General features: G+C 48.0%; 1 protein-coding gene across 1 annotated transcript in view; it reads right to left on the reverse strand.

Moving 5' to 3' along the window:
* GAB2 (GRB2 associated binding protein 2) overlaps nt 1-20,316 on the reverse strand; it is a 149,808-nt gene that overhangs the window by 12,525 nt on the left and 116,967 nt on the right. Inside the window, exons 3-4 of the mRNA XM_053385170.1 lie at nt 7,360-7,600; nt 365-951 (exon numbers count right to left, since the gene is read on the reverse strand). Coding sequence (XP_053241145.1) covers nt 365-951; nt 7,360-7,600 — 828 coding nt within the window. The remainder of the gene's footprint in view (nt 1-364; nt 952-7,359; nt 7,601-20,316) is intronic.

Genomic DNA, 20,316 nt, shown 5'->3' on the forward strand with positions numbered 1-20,316 from the left:
AATCCCTCTTTCTGTTCTGGCTTCTGGGATAGCTGCGCAGCCTGCATTCGCTCCATAAGACGCATACACATTTCCCCTTACTTTTTAGGAGGGAAAAAGTGAGTCTTATAGAGTAAAAAATACGGTACTTAATTCCTTCTGGAGGTCCGTTCTTAACCTGAAACTGTTCTTAACCTGAAGCACCACTTTAGCTAATGGGGCCTCCTGCTGCTGTCAAGCCGCCGGAGCACAATTTCTGTTCTCATCCTGAAGCAAAGTTCTTAACCTGAGGTCCTATATCTTGGGTCTGTAACCTGAAGCGTATGTAACCCGAGGTACCACTGTACCACTGTATGCATCCAGTGCAAAGAGCCCTGATACTCACCTCGATGCAGCCGGCAGTTCTCCATGGCAGGCAGAGTATTCCTTCTGGGAATGGTAGCAGCAACTGAGCCCACGCCTAGGCCTTCGCTGTCCAGCAGGCGCTGCTGAGGGCTGCCCCACCGTGTCTCCGCCTGCCCTGGTTTAGGTGGCCTTGGTGGGGGAGTGGCGGGCGTTTCGTTGGAGGCCACCCCCAGGGTGTTGTGGTTCTTGTCCAGCGTGAATGTCCTTGGAATCTGATAAATGGACAGAGGGGTGCCGGGGACGTCGTACGAGTCAGTGGACAGCTCCCCAAAGTCCTTGCAAAGGGTGTTGTTGGGGGTTTTGAAGGTGTACACCTCCTCGCTATCCGTTTCGGAACCCGTGAGGCTGGATTTGGTGTGCGTGTAGCACCCGAAACTCCTCGGAAGGTCGTAGGCACTGTCCCTGAGCTCCGAGTTGTGCCGGCTTGGCTTGGGCAAGCTGTAGAAGCCGTGGACTTGCCCGCCCACCCCGTTGACACAGTGCCCGTTCCCCTGAGACAGCTTCTGGACAGATGGGTCGCTTCTCATGAAGAACGAGGATCTTGTGGCTTGAGAGAAACTAGCGCTCCTAAAACGAAAAGTGGGAGAGAAGCTGTGAGGCAGAGATTCACACTGGGCACTGCCTATGGTGACAGCAGTCACGAAATTAAAAGACGCCTGCTTCTTGGGAGGAAAGCAATGACAAACCTAGACAGCATCTTAAAAAGCAGAGACATCACCTTGCCAACAAAGGTTCATATAGTTAAAGCTATGGTTTTCCCAGTAGTGATGTATGGAAGTGAGAGCTGGACCATAAAGAAGGCTGATCGCCGAAGAATTGATGCTTTTGAATTCTGGTGCTGGAGGAGACTCTTGAGAGTCCCATGGACTGCAAGAAGATCAAACCTCTCCATTCGGAAGGAAATCAGCCCTGAGTGCTCACTGGAAGGACAGATCCTGAAGATGAGGCTCCAATACTTTGGCCACCTCGTGAGAAGAGAAGACTCCCTGGAAAAGACCCTGATGTTGGGAAAGATTGAAGGCACAAGGAGAAGGGGACGACTCGTCAGAGGACGAGATGGTTGGACAGTGTTTTCGAAGCTACCAGCATGAGTTTGACCAAACTGCGGGAGGCAGTGGAAGACAGGAGTGCCTGGCGTGCTCTGGTCCATGAGGTCATGAAGAGTCAGACACGACTAAACAACAACAAATATCTTCCTATATAAATAGAAATGTAACGTGTCGTCACGCTCTGCAGCATGCGGAAGAGCAGGCTGGGTGAGCTATTTAACAGAGGGAGGGAAGTCACCTCCCCCCCCCCATTAAACACACCTGCAGTGAGGTGTAACATGGCAGAGGGGCTTCACATAGCAGTTTAGCAAGCTGCTTTGTGAAGCACCTCTCCAACTCCATTAACATTTGGAAAATGCGAATTAATTTAGGGATAGGTGGGGATTTGTCAGAGAAGTCTCAGTACCTCAGCAAATTATAATTTTCACGATTCTTGGAGAAATGTTGTAACAGCCTGGTCTAAAACTTAAATGTGTTTACAGTGTAGAGACGCTAACCTCTCAGACCCCAACTGTGGGATCGTAGCAGTAACTGGTCTGTGTGATGTGATCTTACGTATGTCTCTGAGCTTCACATAGTGGCCTGTAAAATGGTGAATAATTGTCTTGGGTCACACAAGTGTTGTGAAAGGAAATTTGCAGCCTTGGCAACAATGAAGATGAGTACTATGGGATACAATTACTCACAGTTCATTGCAACGACAATCCCAGAGCTGGTTACATAAGCCATTAAAATAGCAGAGAGACAATAAAATATTACAAATAAATGGACCATGCGACTTGCAGCAAACAGAAAATCGAAAGGGTAATTGCAAACAGGCACTATGCCCAGCAAACGCCTAAGTGTTTGGGTGGCACCTAAAACTCTTAGGAACTGGCGCCAGCTGCATCTCAGAAAGGAGGAAGTTCTATAACTGGGGGGGCCACCACCAAGAAAGCAGTCCCTTGGGTTGCGGCACAGCAAATATCAAATAGCTCCACCTCCACCAGGAGGACCCCACTCACAGATTTGAATGGACCAATGTGCACCCACCCACACCAGATCTTAATAAACACACAAAAAAATTTAAATTATTATTATTTTAAGAGAAAGAGCAAGGGAAGCTCAATCAGTCATCCCAACAACTGGGATTTTAATTTAAGAATTTAAAGGTAAAGGACCTCTAGGCAGTTAAGTCCAGTCAAAGGCAACTATGGGGCGTGGTGCTCATCTCGCCTTTCAGGCCAAGGGAGCCGGCGTTTGTCCACAGACAGCTTTCCGGGTCACGTGGCCAGCAGGACTAAACCGCTTCTGGTGCAACTGGACACCGTGACAGAAGCCAGAGTGCACGGAAATGCCATTTACATTCCCGCTGCAGTGGTACCTATTTATCTACTTGCACTAGTGTGCTTTGGAACTGCTAGGTTGGCAGGAGCTGGGACAGAGCAACAGGAGTTCACCCCGTTGCGGGGATTCAAACCACCGACCTTCTGATCGGCAAACCCAAGAGGCTCAGTGGTTTAGACCACAGCGCCACCCGCATCCCATTGCTGCACAATGGAACTTCCCCTTCCTCTCTGATCCCCTGCAAATTCCAACTGCTCTAGTAGGTCCTCCAAACCTCTGGAGCAGAGTTTTGGGGTGTGTCGGGTGGTGGAGAGTTTGGGGAAGCTCCACTGCTGAAGCAGACATCTATTCCTCTCATGCGGTGCCATTCCTGGATGAAACCCATGCTGTGGAAAGGTCCCAAATGGCTGGATGCAAAGGGTTTTTAATGACCTTCCATTAGTTCCATCAGAAGTGAAGCATACTTTCAATTATTAATGAAAAACAGATGTAGGGGTGAAATTCTCTTGAACCCTGGAAAGCCCTGGGGTTCACCGAGAATCCAGCTGTGGTTCAAGCATGTTGGGACTTTCTGATTCACATGGCTTGTACCTCTCCAGCTGTCGCCCATCGTCCTTTGGGCCATTTATGTGTCCCTCCTCTCATCCTTCCCACATCACATTCCCAGCACGTTCCAGTATGGTTTGATGGGAAGGAAAAGGCAATAAGTGTTCCTCCTCTAGGGAAACTGGAAACCAGTATAATGATAACAAACCAACTGGGACCAACAGAAACGAAAAGCCATAACACTGCTAGAATAAAGAAGGCTGATGTATGGAAGTGAGAGCTGGACCATGAAGAAGGCTTATCGCCGAAGAATTGATGCTTTTGAATTATGGTGCTGGAGGAGACTCTTGAGAGTCCCATGGACTGCAAGAAGATCAAACCTCTCCATTCTTAGGGAAATCAGCCCTGAGTGCTCACTGGAAGGACAGATCGTGAAGCTGAGGCTCCAATACTTTGGCTACCTCATGAGAAGAGAAGACTCCCTGGAAAAGACCCTGATGTTGGAAAGATGGAGGGCACAAGGAGAAGGGGACGACAGAGGATGAGATGGTTGGACAGTGTTCTCGAAGCTACCAGCATGAGTTTGACCAAATTGCGGGAGGCAGTGGAAGACAGGAGTGCCTGGCGTGCTCTGGTCCATGGGGTCACGAAGTGTCGGACACGACTAGACAACAGCAGCAGCAGCAGCAGCAGCACATATTTCTGCATTTGTTTCATAAAATCTATACACCTCTTGACTGTGTTTTTTTTTTAAACCCCAACAACAATCAAAGTGGTATACCCAAAGGTAAAACAAGGAAATGCCTGGTGAGGAATACCATATGTGGAGCACTCGTTCATACTGCTACTATTGCTGCTTGATTGTATCCAATGTATGGGATGCGGGGGGAAACAAGGAAAAAAAATTACTATATGAATAGTATATGTAGCTGCAGGACAGAGAGTCAGAAGTCCTTTTACTTTTTTCTATTTTCCCGTAACTTTTCCTGTCTTTCCTTTTCTCCCCCTTTCTCTTATTTTTAGGACTCTCCTTTTCTTCTTTCTGACTTTTTTTAGACTAAGTAGTCGTCTTATCTTGGTATATTATAAAAAGGTACTTTGTAAAGGGTATGTGGTTTTGTATATCTAAGTAAAAGGTAAAGGGACCCCTGACCATTAGGTCCAGTCGTGTCTGACTCTGGGGTTGCGGCGCTCATTTCGCTTTATTGGCCGAGGGAGCCGGCGTACAGCTTCTGGGTCATGTGGCCAGCATGACTAAGCCACTTCTGGCGAACCAGAGCAGCGCACGGAAATGCTGTTTACCTTCCCGCCGGAGCAGTACCTATTTATCTACTTGCACTTTGATGTGCTTTCGAACTGCTAGGTTGGCAGGAGCAGGGACCGAGCAACGGGAGCTCACCACGTCACAGGGATTCGAACCACTGACCTTCTGATCAGCAAGCCCTAGGCTCTGTGGTTTAACCCACAGTGCCACCCACGTCCCAGTATATCTAAGTATCAATAAGTAAATCAAATAAAAAAGGAAGAAAAAAATCACAACCCTACTTTAAAACATACCAGAAATTAAAATACTATAAAACCTATGCATCTAAGCACCCAGATAGGCTTGCCTATTATACACGAGTGTTTTCAGCAGGAGCCAAAAAGAGTGCTCTCAACAGGCAGGGAGTTCCAAAGTGTAGGTGCTGCCTCACTAAAACAGATCATTGTTCTTGCAAATAAAAGGTAAAGGGACCCCTGACCATTAGGTCCAGTCGTGACCGACTCTGGGGTTGCGGCGATCATCTCGCTTTATTGGCCGAGGGAGCCGGCGTTTGTCCACAGACAGCTTCTGGGTCATGTGGCCAGCATGACTAAGCTGCTTCTGGCGAACCAGACCAGTGCACAGAAACGCCATTTACCTTCCCACCGGAGTGGTACCTATTTATCTACTTGCACTTTGACATGCTTTTGAACTGCTAGGTTGGCAGGAGCAGGGGCCGAGCAACAGGAGCTCACCCCGTTGCGGGGATTTGAACCACCGACCACTGATCGGCAAGTCCTGGGCTCTGTGGTTTAACCCACAGCGCCACCCGCGTCGGAACTGTTATTATCTGGCACCTGCAATGGTGCCAGTTCTGCAGATCGAAGCAGTTGAGTGGGAACATGTGGAGCCTGGAGATACATGTTCACACAAAAGCTTCAACCAAGAGATCATGTTATAAGGCAGCTTCTGTGCCATACTGCTTCATCACCAGTAGGTGGAGCTATGTATAAAACGACTACAGGATTATTATTATTTTTTGCACGATGGGCCTATTTTATTCCCAAAACACAGCTCTTTTTGCAGAACAATTGCAAAGTAAGATGTGTCTCGTGTTGAAAGACCAGCAGCTGCCTCTTGTCGTTTGAGCTTCAGACTACTCTCAGATCTCTTGCCACTAAGGCTAAATGGCTGTGCCCAAAGTTTTATAGAACAGTGGTTTTTGAAGAAGGGTTTATTTCCTGATTTTTAACTGCGTGGGTATAAACTGCTTCAAATTATCAAAACGACTTTTACTTCTGTAAATGCTTTTTAAAGGATGAGACAACGAGGCACAATGCCTGGTGAGGAATACTGTAAGTGGAGCATACTGTTACCATTGCTGCTTGATTTTACTGGATTGTATCCAATGTTTAAGGACACGGGTGGCGCTGTGGGTTAAACCACAGAGCCTAGGGCTTGCCGATCAGAAGGTCGGCGGTTCGAATCCCCATGACAGGGTGAGCTACCGTTGCTCGGTCCCAGCTCCTGCCAACCTAGCAGTTCGAAAGCACGTCAAACTGCAAGTAGATAAATAGGTACTGCTGTGGTGGGAAGGTAAACGGCGTTTCCGTGCGCTGCTCTGGTTCGCCAGAAGTGGCTTAGTCATGCTGGCCACATGACCCGGAAGCTGTACACCAGCTCCCTCAACCAATAAAGCGAGATGAGCGCCGCAACCCCAGAGTCGGCCACGACTGGACCTAATGGTCAGGGGTCCCTTTACCTTTTATCCAATGTTTGCCCTGCTCTGAGTAGTCCCATTGAAACTAATGGACCTAAGACAGTAATGGCTGTCCATTTAAAGCGGTGACCTCCGAGTAGGAAGAACACTGGGCACTACCCATTGTGCTTAATTGCCCCAAGCCATCCTGAGCATTGCCAATTCATTGGAAGGGCAGAGTGTGACGTTATTAAAAATAAACAATGGCTCTCAGGCACTGAGCTTGTAGGCAACAAAGAATATGCAATGAGGGAATCTGTCAATTTTGGCTTCTCGTTTTTCCAGTCTGAAGTTCAGCTCCTAACATTTCCACCTCAGTTCGCGATTATTATTGTTTTAAAGTCCTCCTGAAAATTCACCAGCAATTTTAGTGTGAATTTCTCCTAAACCACAGAGCTTAGGGCTTGCCGATCAGAAGGTCGGTGGTTCGAATCCCTGTGACAGGGTGAGCTCCCATTGCTCGGCCCCTGCTCCTGCCAAGCTAGCAGTTCAAAAGCATGTCAAAGTGGAAGTAGATAAATAGGTACCACTCCAGCGGGAAGGTAAATGGCGTTTCTGTGCGCTGCTCTGGTTTGCCAGAAGCGGCTTAGTCATGCTGGCCACGTGACCTGGAAGCTGTCTGCAGACAAATGCCGGCTCCCTCGGCCAGTAAAGCGAGATGAGCGCTGCAATCCCAGAGTCTGCGACTGGACCTAATGGTCAGGGGTACCTTTACCTTTTTACTCCTAATAATAGACATTTTATATGCAATTTTGCCCAGTAAACACATATTGTTGCATAGTATTTCTCCCAATGCTGAAGCATTCTTGTACCATAACTCTCAGTAAGATATATGCACGCTTTAATGCGGCAGATGGATTTTTGCAAATGGTGGTTGGCTAGAAAGCTTCACTGCAAAATTCGCAGAAGTGTGAATTTCGAAGGACCTTTGCGTTTCAGTTTGCGTACCGTTTCGAAAAGTGAGAATTAGGGAGATTCATATTTGGTGTGAACCAAATCGAATCTCTCCCCCTACCCACCACCAATCCTTAGCCAAGAGATCCCGGTCCTACCTGGTGTTCTCCGATTTCCTGCTCATACACTGGTGCAGGAAGAGATAGTCTTGAGGGGCACTGGTGGAAAGCGTGGTCCGGATATGGTTGGCGGGTGAATCGAAGGTGAAAAGGGTGGGCTGGCTGGAGTGTGAAGGAGCGGACGACTTCCGTTCTCTCAGGAGCCGCTGGCTGGAGCCACTCAGCTCAGCCGGGGAGGAACGTGGCCCGTGAATGACCGAAGGAATGTTTCTTAGAGAATCTGCACAGGAAGAATTGAGGGAGATATTGTCACCCTTAAAATAATAACAGCAGCAACAACAACAACAAAGATAACAACAACAACAACAACAACAACAACAACAACAACAATTTATACTCTGTTTATCTGGCTGGGTTTCCCCAGGCACTCTGGGCAGATTAAAATACAGTAGATGCTCGGGTTGCGAACGTGATCTGTGCGAAGGCACGTTCGCAACCCACAGCACCGCGTCTGTGCACGTGCGGGTTGCGATCCGGCGCTTCTGTGCATGCACAAAGTGCAATTTAGCGCTTGTGCGCATGCATGACCGCCGAAACCCAGAAGTAACCCGTTTCGGTACTTCCGGGTTTCGGTGGGTCTGTAACCTGAAAAAACGCAACCTGAAGCGTCTGTAACCCGAGGTATGACTGGACAGTGGTACCTCAGGTTACAGACGCTTCAGGTTACAGACTCTTCAGGTTGCAGACTCTGCTAACCCAGAAATAGTACCTCGGGTTAAGAACTTTGCTTCAGGATGAGAATCGCGTGCTAGCACCGCGGCGGCAGCGGGAAGCCCCATTAGCTAAAGTGGTGTTTCAGGTTAAGAACAATTTCAGGTTAAGAATGAACCTCCGGAATGAATTAAATTCTTAACCCGAGGTACCACTGAACAATAATTCATCAAATATTAAAAGCTTCCCTAAACAGGGCTGCCTTCAGATGTCTTCTAAACGTCAGATAGAACTTAACAGAGGTATAATTACCAACATCCAACAAACCAACCAACAAACAAACAAACCGCCGTCCCATGATTTTTTGGAAAAAGCAATGTGCATTAAATATGCAATCAGGGACAGAGAACGAGTGGCTCTTCAGATGTAGAACAATAGAATCATAGAGTTGCAAGGGGCCATGAAGATCATCTAGTTCAACCCCCTGCAATGCAGGAATATGCAGCTGTCCCATACGGGGATTGAACCTGCAACCTTGGCGTTATCAGCACCATGTTCTAGCCAACTGAGCTATCCAACTGAGTCATGCATCTAGACTCCAGTTCCCACCATCCCTAGCTACCAATGGCCATGTTGGCAAGAGGCTGATGGGGAGCCTAACACTCTAGGGATGACGGCAAGTTCCTCATCTCCTCTGCCTAAACAAGGTGATTCATCAGTCTCCTATACACTGTCAAGTGATAAAAATAGGCACGTCTGCAGGGTTTTCTTTTAGCCGTACCACAAATCCCTATTTTAGAGAGAATAAAATAACATCAGTACGTGGTTCTGACTGATTGGTTGGTGCCTGTGCGCACCACCGATCAATATTGAACATTTAATGGTGTCATTATGATATTAAGGAGAAAAGTTATTTGCCTAGCTCAGTACAGGGATAGATTACACGCACAATGCTCAAATTCCATTCTTTGGGCAGAGGAGAGCTACCTGGCAGCACAGCACGCTATCGGAATTTAAGTTGTCCCGTTTGCCCAATTATGCCATTAATATTACCCTGCGACCATCATCTGAGGTCCTTCTTAGTGGGTCTCCTGCAGGTGAGGTCCGGAGGGTGGCAACACGAGAACAGGGCCTTTTTGGTGGTGGCTCCCCACTTGTGGAATGCTCTCCCCAGGAAGGCTTGCCTGGTTCCTCCATTACATACCTTTAAGTTCTATGGCCTTTTAAATGTGCTTTTGGGAGGTAGGGTTATTGGCTTGTCATTGTTATGCATTTTGCGTCCTCATTTTGTATTGTTATGTTGTGAACCGCTCTGAGATCTTTGGATGAAGGGCAGTAATAATCTGAGAGGGTCTGGCTAGGGCTGATGGGAATTGAAGTCCAAAACATTTGGAGAGCTCCAGGTTAGTGCCCTTATGATTTAGGCAGTTTTATATTCAATCCCAGGGACGCGGGTGGCGCTGTGGGTTAAACCACAGAGCCTAGGACTTGCCAATCAGAAGGTCGGCGGTTCGCATCCCCGCGACGAGGTGAGCTCCCGTTGCTCGGTCCCTGCTCCTGCCAACCTAGCAGTTCGAAAGCACGTCAAAGTGCAAGTAGATAAATAGGTACCGCTCCGGCGGGAAGGTAAACGGCATTTCCATGCGCTGCTCTGGTTCTCCAGAAGCGGCTTAGTCATGCTGGCCACATGACCCGGAAGCTGTACGCCGGCTCCCTTGGCCAATAAAGCGAGATGAGCGCCGCAACCCCAGAGTCGTCTGCGACTGGACCTAACGGTCAGGGGTCCCTTTAGCTTTACCTTTTATATTCAATCCCCAATGCTGCATTCTCCATTTTCACAGCTGCTGCACACGAGGTCCAGATAAGGAGGAGAAATGTGAAAGGAGGCAGGGGGAAGGGAATTAATCAAATCAGCTCCTGGATGAATAAACCCGTCCGGTTTTGGGGGTTTTGCTTCTTGGTCACACAAGGAAGTGATAGAATGCCAGGAGCTGGCTTTTAAATGTATGGCTGCCAAACTAGCTTTTTTCATTCAACTGGTCTGGGGTGGGGGGAAATCCTGAAATATACAAATAAAAAGAGGTACACACCAGGGACATAGCCAAATTGGGGGGACAGGAGCCGATGCCCCCCCCAAATCAAGTAAATAAATAAAAATACTTAACGAACGGACTAATCGTGTCACAGATAGCTTGGTTCTGTCCCCCAATAAATCCTGTGCCGTCATCACCACCATAAATCCTGGCTATGTCCATGACACACACATAATTTTTGGACATACTCTAAAATATAGACCTTTTGGGTCGAAGAAATAATAGCTAGAAGCATGATAGGATATAAAGTCTCTGTGAACCCGCTGGTAATTTGGTTTGGGTATGCCTTGAAAGACGACAGCGGAACGACCTTAAAGATTATTTTTCTTTCCTTTGTTAAGGAAATTGGAAATTACAAAAAAAGAGGAATGCTTTGATCCGGTTTTACCAAAATTATGCCAATACATCAGTCTCCCACCCCCAAAGTATTTAACGAGCGCGTGGCACCCTACGCAGTAATTTTTATTGTTAATGGGGAACTACTTTGATGCTCCAAGTTATCAGTGAACTGGTGATCATTTACTGCTTAAAAACATTGAACAAAAATAGATTAAAAGATGCATGCTGTTTAAACAAGCTAAGTGGGAAGGGGAACAGAGTGAAATATATATTTTTGGGGGGGTTGCTGGAGAGGAAGACGAATGAATTGGGGCAAAGGTTCATTGCAGGGGGCTCTAATGCAGTAATTTTTTTAAAAGCTCAGATTTTAGGTGGGAGAAACAGGTCCATTACTCAACAGCCGCACACTATTCTAGAGACATGAGCGGGCATCACTCAAAACAGACTCACACTCCATAATTCTAGTAAAAGCAGACTTCTCACCCCAAGGGAGCCCATTCCATTGACACTGGCATTGATTTTCAAAAATGTATCCTCGCTTTCTCCCCACAGTGACCCGGCCACTAAGTGCTATTAGCGATTGCAGCGGGTTCAGAACTCACTCGCCACTGCTTCGGGAGACGAAACCCCATCAACAGAGGCAAGGAGAAGGGGCAAGGAAGCTGTGAGTGCTTGTATTTGAACTTACTGTGGCGCAGAGAGAAGGAAAAGGAGGGGAAATAAGTCAGAAGATGGAACGTTTCTCCTCTGCGGCGGAAAATTCAGCGGACGTGCCTTACTTTTTGGTCACTGTTGGAGAGCGAGAGGGATCTGGGGCACGTGGGGAATACTTGCAAACAGGTGAAAGGTTTTGTTTGCTTGTTTATTATTTCAGTACGGTGGTACCTCGGGTTAAGTACTTAATTCGTTTCGGAGGTCCGTTCTTAACCTGAAACTGTTCTTAACCTGAAGCACCACTTTAGCTAATGGGGCCTCCCGCTGCCGCCACGCCACTGGAGCACAATTTCTGTTCTCATCCTGAAGCAAAGTTCTTAACCCGAGGTACGATTTCTGGGTTAGCGGAGATGGAACCTGAAGCGTATGTAGCCTGAAGCGTATGTAACCCGAGGTACCACTGTATTGTTCTCTATTGAATTAGTTTGACGACCTGCATCCGAAGATCACAGGGTGGTTCGCAATGTAAAAATGCGAAATGAAAACACTGAATACGTAATAAAACAAAGACAAAGGCAAAACAAATCAATATCCCTCCCGTGCACACCCACTTTATGATTTATTAAATTTGCATCCTGCCCTTCCTTCCGAGGGAGCCCAACGGAGAAAACCTAAAGCAAAACTTATTTGCGAGCAATTAACACCATTTAAAAACATTTTAAAACGAGTAAGAGCCATCTAAAAAATAAGATACCCTCAGTTACTAAATTTCAGAGATGCCACTGCTGATATCTACCAGACATCTAATAATAATAATAATAATAATAATAATAATAATAATAATAATAATAATTATTATTATTATTATTATTATTTAATTGTACCCTGCCCATCTGGCCGGGTTTCCCCAGCCACCCTGGGAGGCTTCCAACAGAATATTGAAATACAATAACCTATTAAACGTTAAAAGTTTCCCTAAACAGGGCTGCCTTCAGATGTCTTTTAAAGATAAGATAGCTGCTTATTTCCTTCACATCTGAAGGGAGGGTGTTCCACAGGGTGGGTGCCACTACCGAGAAGGCCCTCTGTCTGGTTCCTTGTAACCTCACTTCTCGCAATGAGGGAACCGCCAGAAGGCCCTCGGAGCTGGATCTCAGTGTCCCGGCTCAACGATGGGGTTGAGACGCTCCTTCATATATTCTGGACTGAGGCTGTTTAGGGCTTTCAATGTCAGCACCAACACTTTGAATTGTGTTTGGAAACATACTGGGAGCCAATGCAGATCTCTCAGGTGTTATGTGGTCTTGGTGGCCGCTCCCAGTCACCAGTCTAGCTGCCGCATTCTGGATTAATTGCAGTTTCCGGGTCACCTTCAAAGGTAGCCCCACGTAGAGTGCATTGCATCTGGGAGTCGGGGGGGGGGGGAGGCCGAAAGCAGCCTAAAGGTGGCAGGGATGATGCTGTGAGGGTTGGCATTACCTCTGGTGGGTCCCAACAGATGCCCGAGTGTGGCTGGTGCTGGTTTTGAAAGCAAGTTGCAAATGTAATAAAATCAATGAACGGCGTATGCCAAAAATAAAAATTGTGCGATGCAGTTCCATCTGTCTGTTTACCAGGTTCAGTCCCTATTTTCGGCACCTCTTCCTGGTAAAACATTGTCCCTATTTTGTGTTTTTCACGGTGTGTGTGTGGAGGGGGCGGGGGAGAGATTGGGAGGTTGCTATTTTCTTCCTTTAAAAAAAAATGCAAGCATAGTTCCAACAGGAAATGTTGGGTTCTGTGAAGCCCTGGAAGTTTGTTTTATTCCACATTTACTTGAACTTCCTGTGGATGCAGAACACACGCACATACGCACAGAAATCTAGCAAACAGAATGAAGAAAATGTTATTGCTGCACAATGGTTTTTTCTCTTGCTGTTAAGACTGACACTGCGAAGCGTTCCTTTCCCCAGCAGGCTCTTAAAAGGGGAGGAAGAAAAGGATCTGGCAGAGAATTAGGAGATTCTCCTGACACCGAGTAAATCAAGGCTGGAGATTATCTGCGATCAGTACTCAAACCACTCTAATGTGAGAAAGAAATTCTATCTGGTACGCAGGCCCGAGGCGCGGTCATGTTTTGTTCCACCGTCTCTGGGTGCAAGGAAGCGCAGAGAGGGGGCCTTGAAGGTTTAAAACAGCCATCATTAAAAATATGAGCACTCCACAATGTCTGCAAATGGGATGTGAAGGCTGGCAACATCAAGCCTGCAAGGCAGGAATCTCCTGCAGATGACCGCGCTGCCTGGAGACAAGACAGTCAGGTTTTGCATCCACAGCAGTGAACAGAGGAGGAATGGCCACCATGGTGCATCTGCAGCAGCACAGACAGACACTGCCATCTGCCCCAGCTGCAACAAAACATGTCTCTCCTGCGTCAGTCTCTAGAGGCACTACAACCTTCCAACAGCTTCACTTCACTTCCTAAGGTGCACTCCACAGTGGTCTCCCAAGACAGCAGTTCTCCAGGGTATGGTGCAGGATCTGGTGTGGACGGGGGTCAGCAAAGTTTTTGTGGCTTGGGCCAGTTCACAGTCCCGCAGATGCCGCAGTGGGCCGGAGTGCACGTGCATGCGTGCGCGCACACACACATGCATGCGCAAACGCTGTTTCTGGCACTCGTCCCAACATGGCTTCCTGCAGCCAATGGGAAGCCAGCCGGCATCGCGGAAGGCAGTCCCCACTCTGTTCTGCGCCGGTTTAGCGCAGCACATGGGAGCCAACCAAGCGGGCGGCAGGGGTCCATAGGCCGGTTAAGCGACCCCCATGGGCCGCTAATAATAATAATAATAAATAATATTTAAATATTTAATAATATTAATAATTATTTAATAATAATATTAATATTATAATACTCTGGGCGGCTTCCAACAGAATATTAAAATACAACAGTCTATTAAACATTAAAATCTTCCCTAAACAGGGCTGCCTTCAGATGTCTTCCAAAAGTGTGGTAGTTGTTTTTCTCTTTGACATCTAGTGGGAGGGCGTTCCACAGGGAGGGCGCCACTACTGAGAAGGCCCTCTGCCTGGTTCCCTGTAACTTGGCTTCTCGCAGCGAGGGAACCGCCAGAAGGCCCTTGGCACTGGACCCCAGTGTCTGGGATGAACGATGGAGGTGGAGAAGCTCCTTCAGGCTACTGGGCTGAGGCCGTTTAGGGCTTTAAAGATCAGCACCAACACTTTGAATTGTGCTTGGAAACGTACCAGGAGCCAGTGTAGGTCTTTCAAGACCGGTGTTATGTGGACTTGTGGCCGTGAGCCTTAGGTTGCCGACCCCTGACCGAGGAGAAGGAAAACTCTGATCCTAAACCTCCACTGCCTTGTGGGACATCTCCGGGAGAAGAGAAGGCTAAGGAGTAAACCCTACACACATCTCTCTTTTTTAACATAATTTTTATTGAATTTTTCCATGTTTCATTTTTGTTCAATACACATATTCATAGCTTATATTATTTGCTCAAGGTGAGCTTTGACTTCCTTCTACCTCTCTATCTGACATCCCTATAACCTATAACATATCTTTCGCATTCCCGTAATTCCTTCTTTATCCTATAATCACCTTAAGGAATCACATTCTTATTTATAAATCAGCATCTTAATTTCAATAGGGACACGGGTGGCGCTGTGGGTAAAACCTCAGTGCCTAGCACTTGCTGATCGTAAGGTCAGCGGTTCGAATCCCCGCGGCGGGGTGAGCTCCCGTCATTCGGTCCCAGCTCCTGCCCACCTAGCAGTTCGAAAGCACCCCCAAGTGCAAGTAGATAAATAGGTACCGCTCTGGCGGGAAGGTAAACGGTGTTTCTGTGTGCGACACTGGTGCTGGCTCACCAGTGCAGCTTCGTCACGCTGGCCACGTGACCCGGAAGTGTCTTCGGACGGCGCTGGCTCCCGGCCTCTTAAGTGAGATGAGTGCACAACCCTAGAGTCGGTCACGACTGGCCCGTACGGGCAGGGGTACCTTTACCTTTATCTTAATTTCACATTACAAAACATTTCACGTTAATGCTACAAACGTTTTTAAATGAGTACAGTTTCCTTTCAAGTACTGAATAAACCCTACACACATCTGGAGTGGGGGCCCTAAGGCGGTTGGATGGCGCCTTGTACACCTCCTTCCTGCAGCGGCTTCAGCCCAGCTGATGCCAAACGCTTTACTCTGCTTTCTGTTAGAGATCATCAGCAAGGCCGAGAGGAGGGGGTGTGTCTTGCCATCTTGGCAGCCCAAGATCTCCATATGCCCTGGCCAGGCTTGCACCCCTGAGAGGCCACTTTGGTGCTGCAAATGCAGCAAAAACAACACAGGAGGCAGCGTTAGGAGTTACCAGTCTCCGCAGCCACAGCAGGCTCTGTGATTCTCCCGAAGTTTAGCTTCATCTCCCGGAGGCGCACTGCACTGTCTCCCGAGACAGACGGATGCCGACAAAGTAGGCAGGAGTTTTCCCAGCCTTGCCTGGAGAGGGTATTAGGTTTTGAACCTGGGACCTTCAGCATGCAATACAGATGTTATTTCAATGAACCTTAAAGGTAAAGGTAAAGGGACGCCTGACCATTAGGTCCAGTTGTGACCGCGGTACAGCTTCCGGGTCATGTCGCCAGCATGACTAAGCCACTTCTAGTGAACCAGAGCAGCACACGGAAACGCCGTTTATCTTCCCGCCGGAGCAGTACCTATTTATCTACTAGCACTTTGACGTGCTTTTGAACTGCTAGGTTGGCAGGAGCAGGGACCAAGCAACGGGAGCTCACCCTGTCGTGGGGATTCGAACCGCCGACCTTCTGATTGGCAAGTCCTAGGCTCTGTGGTTTAACCCACAGCGCCACCTGCGTCCCTACCAATGAACCTTGCCTCCTGCTTAAAAAACTCGTTCCTCTGTTCCCCTCTGAGATCCTTATTGTGCACTTAACAAGCACTGGGCCTGCACCTTTTAATAATAATAATAATAATAATAATAATAATAATAATAATAATAATAATAATAATAATATCTTTATTGTCATTGCCCCCTCTCGGGGACAACAAAATTACTTGACTGCTCCATAAAAACACTAATTAAAACAATACAGTATAGTACAGCAAGGAAGATTAGATGACTTTCAAAGTCCAGGCTTCCCATTCAGGGCCGAGATCGCTCTGGAGAAGAAGCTGTTCTTAAGACGGCTCGTTCTTGTCTTCATCGTCCTGTATCTCCGTCCCGACGGCAGGAGCTCGAAGAGACAGTGACCAGGATGCGATGGATCTTTTACTATGTCCAGTGCCTTCCTATGGCACCTTGTGGCATAAATCTGCTCTAAGGTGGAGAGTGGGCAGCCAACAATGCTCTCTGCTGCCTTAACAACTCTGCACAACCCCATCCTGTCCTGGGTAGTACAGCTTCCGTACCACACACATAAGCCATAAGTGAGCACGCTCTCAATGGCACAGTGATTGAAGGCAAGCAGCAGTTTCTGCGGAAGATGGTTTTTCCTTAGAATTCTCAACAAGTACAGTCTCTGCTGCGCTTTAAATGAAAAGCAAGCCACGTTTATGCCGCTTCCTTCAGCACAATAACCCAGCACCCCTTGCAAGATGCCTTTCAGCAATTTGCAATTTAAAAACGTGACATGGGTCTGGCAAATGATGCCTTGGTCCTGTGATGGGAACCTAATGTATTATTTTCAGAACGAGCTGGAAATGCTGGTACTGCAAAGCGTGAAAAGCGCCACCCCTTCCCCCCGTTTTCTCTGTTCTCGGGTCCCGATACGCACAGCTAAAGCTGTTTCTCTTCGCCATGCATGACAATCGTCCCTGCCAGTGGCATTCCTTCTCAAAGATAAGGGCAGAATTTGCATAAGAAAGGGCTGTTTGGGTGAAGATAGGCTTGGCTGAAAAAGCACCACCTGCCTTATTTAATAAAATTTACGGTCCTCACAAGGAGCCAAGCCACACAATCAGCAGAAGCAGTTCCTTCGGGACTTCACTGTGACAGACTGCAGAGACGAGGGGCGGAATGTCAGAATGCCATTTTCTTTAAAAAACAAACGCTACCTTCATTTTACAGTCGTACCTCTTGTTGCGTCTGCTTCATGTTACATTCTTTCAGGATACCTCCCGTGGCAACCCGGAAGTACCGGAAAAGGTTACTTCCGGGTTTCGCCGCATGCGCAGATGAGGAAAATCACATCATGCGCATGCGCAGAAGTGCTGAATCACGACCCGCGCGTTGCGTTCTGCTCATGTTGCAAACAGGGCTCCGGAACGGATCCCGTTTGCAACCAGTGGTACCACTGTATAAAGCAATTGTACCAAGCAGAAACCTGGGCCAGGATCCTTTCCCCTTGATACAGTGGTACCTCGCAAGACGAAATTAATTCGTTCCGCGAGTTTTTTTCTTCTTGCGAGTTTTTTTGTCTTGCGAAGCACGGTTTCCCATAGGAATGCATTGAAAATCAATTAATGCGTTCCTATGGAAACCGCTTGCCGGGCTGGCGGTGCGGAGAAGGGCTTTTCTCCCCACCGCAAGACTTCAGGACAGGTCCGGGAACAGAGGGGAAGGCGCGCTGCGCTTCTCCTCTGTTCCCGGAGCTTGCGGGGCTTGCAGTGAGGAGAAGGGCTTTCCTCCCCACCGCCAACATTCAGAACAGCATTCTGAATGCTGGCGGTGGGAAGGAAAACCCTCCTCCCACCGCAAGTCTTCAGGACAGGTCCGGGAACAGAGGGGAAGGCGCGTTGCGCTTCTCCTCTGTCCCCGGACCTGTTCTGAAGGCTGGCGGTCCACCGCCAGCCTTCAGAACAGCCATCCAAAGCCTGGCGGGGGGAGGAGGTCTCTCCGCCCCACCACCAGCCTTCAGAGCAGCCTTCCGAAGGCTGGCGGGAGGAGAAGGTCTCTCCGCCCCACCGCCAGCCTTCGGAGGAGGTCCGAGGACAGTGCGGAAGACGCGCTGCGCTTCCCCGCTGTCCCCGGAGATTTCCCTATGGGCTTTCGTCTTGTGAAGGAAGCCCATAGGGAAATTCGTCTGGCGAAGCACCTCGAAAAATGGAAAACTCTTTCTTCTTGCGAGTTTTCCGTCTTGCGAGGCATTCGTCTTGCGAGGTACCACTGTATATGTATGCTAGATTTCTATGCGCAAGGAGTTACAATGTGAGGAAGCATTCACAGCATCACAGAATTGTGGAGTTGGAGGAGACTCTGAGGGTCACCTAGCCCAGGCACCCCCAAACTTGGCTGCCTTGATCTGGCTGGGCTATCCTCATGTTCTTAAGCTTCATAAAGAAACTGTATTGTGTGAATGAGCCCAGAAAGATGAGAGTTTTGGCGAGGCAAGGAAAGAGAACAGGCGTAAGCAGCAGCAATCTAAAGCAGCCCAGCTTTTAAGGAGAACCTGAAGGGCACTGAGACCTGAGTCACCAATTCCACTTGACATTTAATCTGCATGCTGTGTGTGCACACATGTTATCAGCAGGCCATTTGTTCCAAAGTTGTTTTGCCTCTGACTCGCTGCAAATATTTTCCACTATTTTAATCATGTCAACATGAGCAACTGCCTGGAGACACCTTGTGAATGTAGTCAGCTTGTGCGTAAGGTACAAATGTTTTGTTTCCTGGAGATGACAGCGCAGTTTATCTCTTTAGCTGCAAGGCAGGCTTCCCCAACCCGGTGCCCTCCGGGCAGCTGTGCTGGCAGGGGCTGATGAGAGCAGTCCAAGACATCTGGGGGGTGTCAGGTTGGGGGTGCCTGCTGTATAGGGGTGCCTTCTGCTACCGGATCCATGCCAGGAACCCAACACTCGCCCTGCAATGGGAAGTCGCTGGAGAAGAACAACAATCTCTCCTCAGTTTAGTTGCGCTTCCAATAGCTTTGCGTGTGTGATTTGCTCACAGAATGTGGGTACCACACATCTTAAGGAAATCGGTCCTGAGTGCTCACTGGAAGGACAGAAACTGGAAACCAGTATAATGATAACAAACCAACTGGGACCAACAGAAACAAAAAGCCATAACACTGCTAGAATAAAGAAGGCTGATGTATGGAAGTGAGAGCTGGACTGTAAAGAAGGCTGATCGCCGAAGAATGGATGCTTTTGAATTATGGTGCTGGAGGAGAGTCTTGAGAGTCCCATGGACTGCAAGAAGATCAAACCTCTCCATTCTGAAGGAAATCAGCCCTGAGTGCTCCCTGGAAGGACAGATCCTGAAGCTGAGGCTCCAATACTTTGGCCACCTCATGAGAAGAGAAGACTCCCTGGAAAAGACCCTGATGTTGGGAAAGATGGAGGGCACAAGGAGAAGGGGACGACAGAGGACGAGATGGTTGGACAGTGTTCTCAAAGCTACCAGCATGAGTTTGACTAAACTGCGGGAGGCAGTGGAAGACAGGAGTGCCTGGCGTGCTCTGGTCCATGGGGTCATGAAGAGTCGGACATGACTAAACGACTAAATAGGTAGGTTGTATGGAGGTCCTGGCGTGCCCAGATTCAACCGTATGCCGGCAAATCCCGACTGCAGAATTAAAGTTGATTGGAGCTGTTGCACAACAAATGTGCTCCTCCCCTCTCACCCTCAAATATCCTATTTTTTAGACGGGAAAATGCACCAGAAAGTATGATATGGCGTTTGCTTGATGCAACATCATCTAACGTCCCTGCAAACATACCAGGATGATTTTGCAATAAACAGGTCACACAAATATGATCTTAGTTTTTCCTGGAATGTAATAAGGAATTAGATTGTCCAAATAAAGATTGGATACTTTTCCTTTCTGCCTTCATAACCTTACACAGGGGTAGGCAACCTAAGGCCCGGGGGCCAGATGCGGCCTAATTGCCTTCTAAATCCGGCCCACAGACAGTCCGGGAATCAGAGTGTTTTTACATGAGTAGAATGTGTCCTTTTATTTAAAATGCATCTCTGGGTTATTTGTGGGGCCTGCCTGGTGTTTTTACACGAGTAGAATGTGTCCTTTTATTTAAAATGCATCTCTGGGTTATTTGTGGGGCATAGGAATTCGTTCATTCCCCCCCTCAAAATATAGTCTGGCCCACCGCATAGTCTGAGGGACGGTGGACCGGCCCACAGCTGAAAAAGGTTCCTGACTCCTGACCTTACATAAAAGATTAGAGCAGGGCCTTCCCTTACTCTCAAATATTCTTGACGGCACCTCCATTTTTTCTCCTTTCTTGATC

This window comes from Podarcis raffonei, chromosome 4 (assembly GCF_027172205.1).
Source record: "Podarcis raffonei isolate rPodRaf1 chromosome 4, rPodRaf1.pri, whole genome shotgun sequence".
NCBI lineage: Eukaryota > Metazoa > Chordata > Lepidosauria > Squamata > Lacertidae > Podarcis > Podarcis raffonei.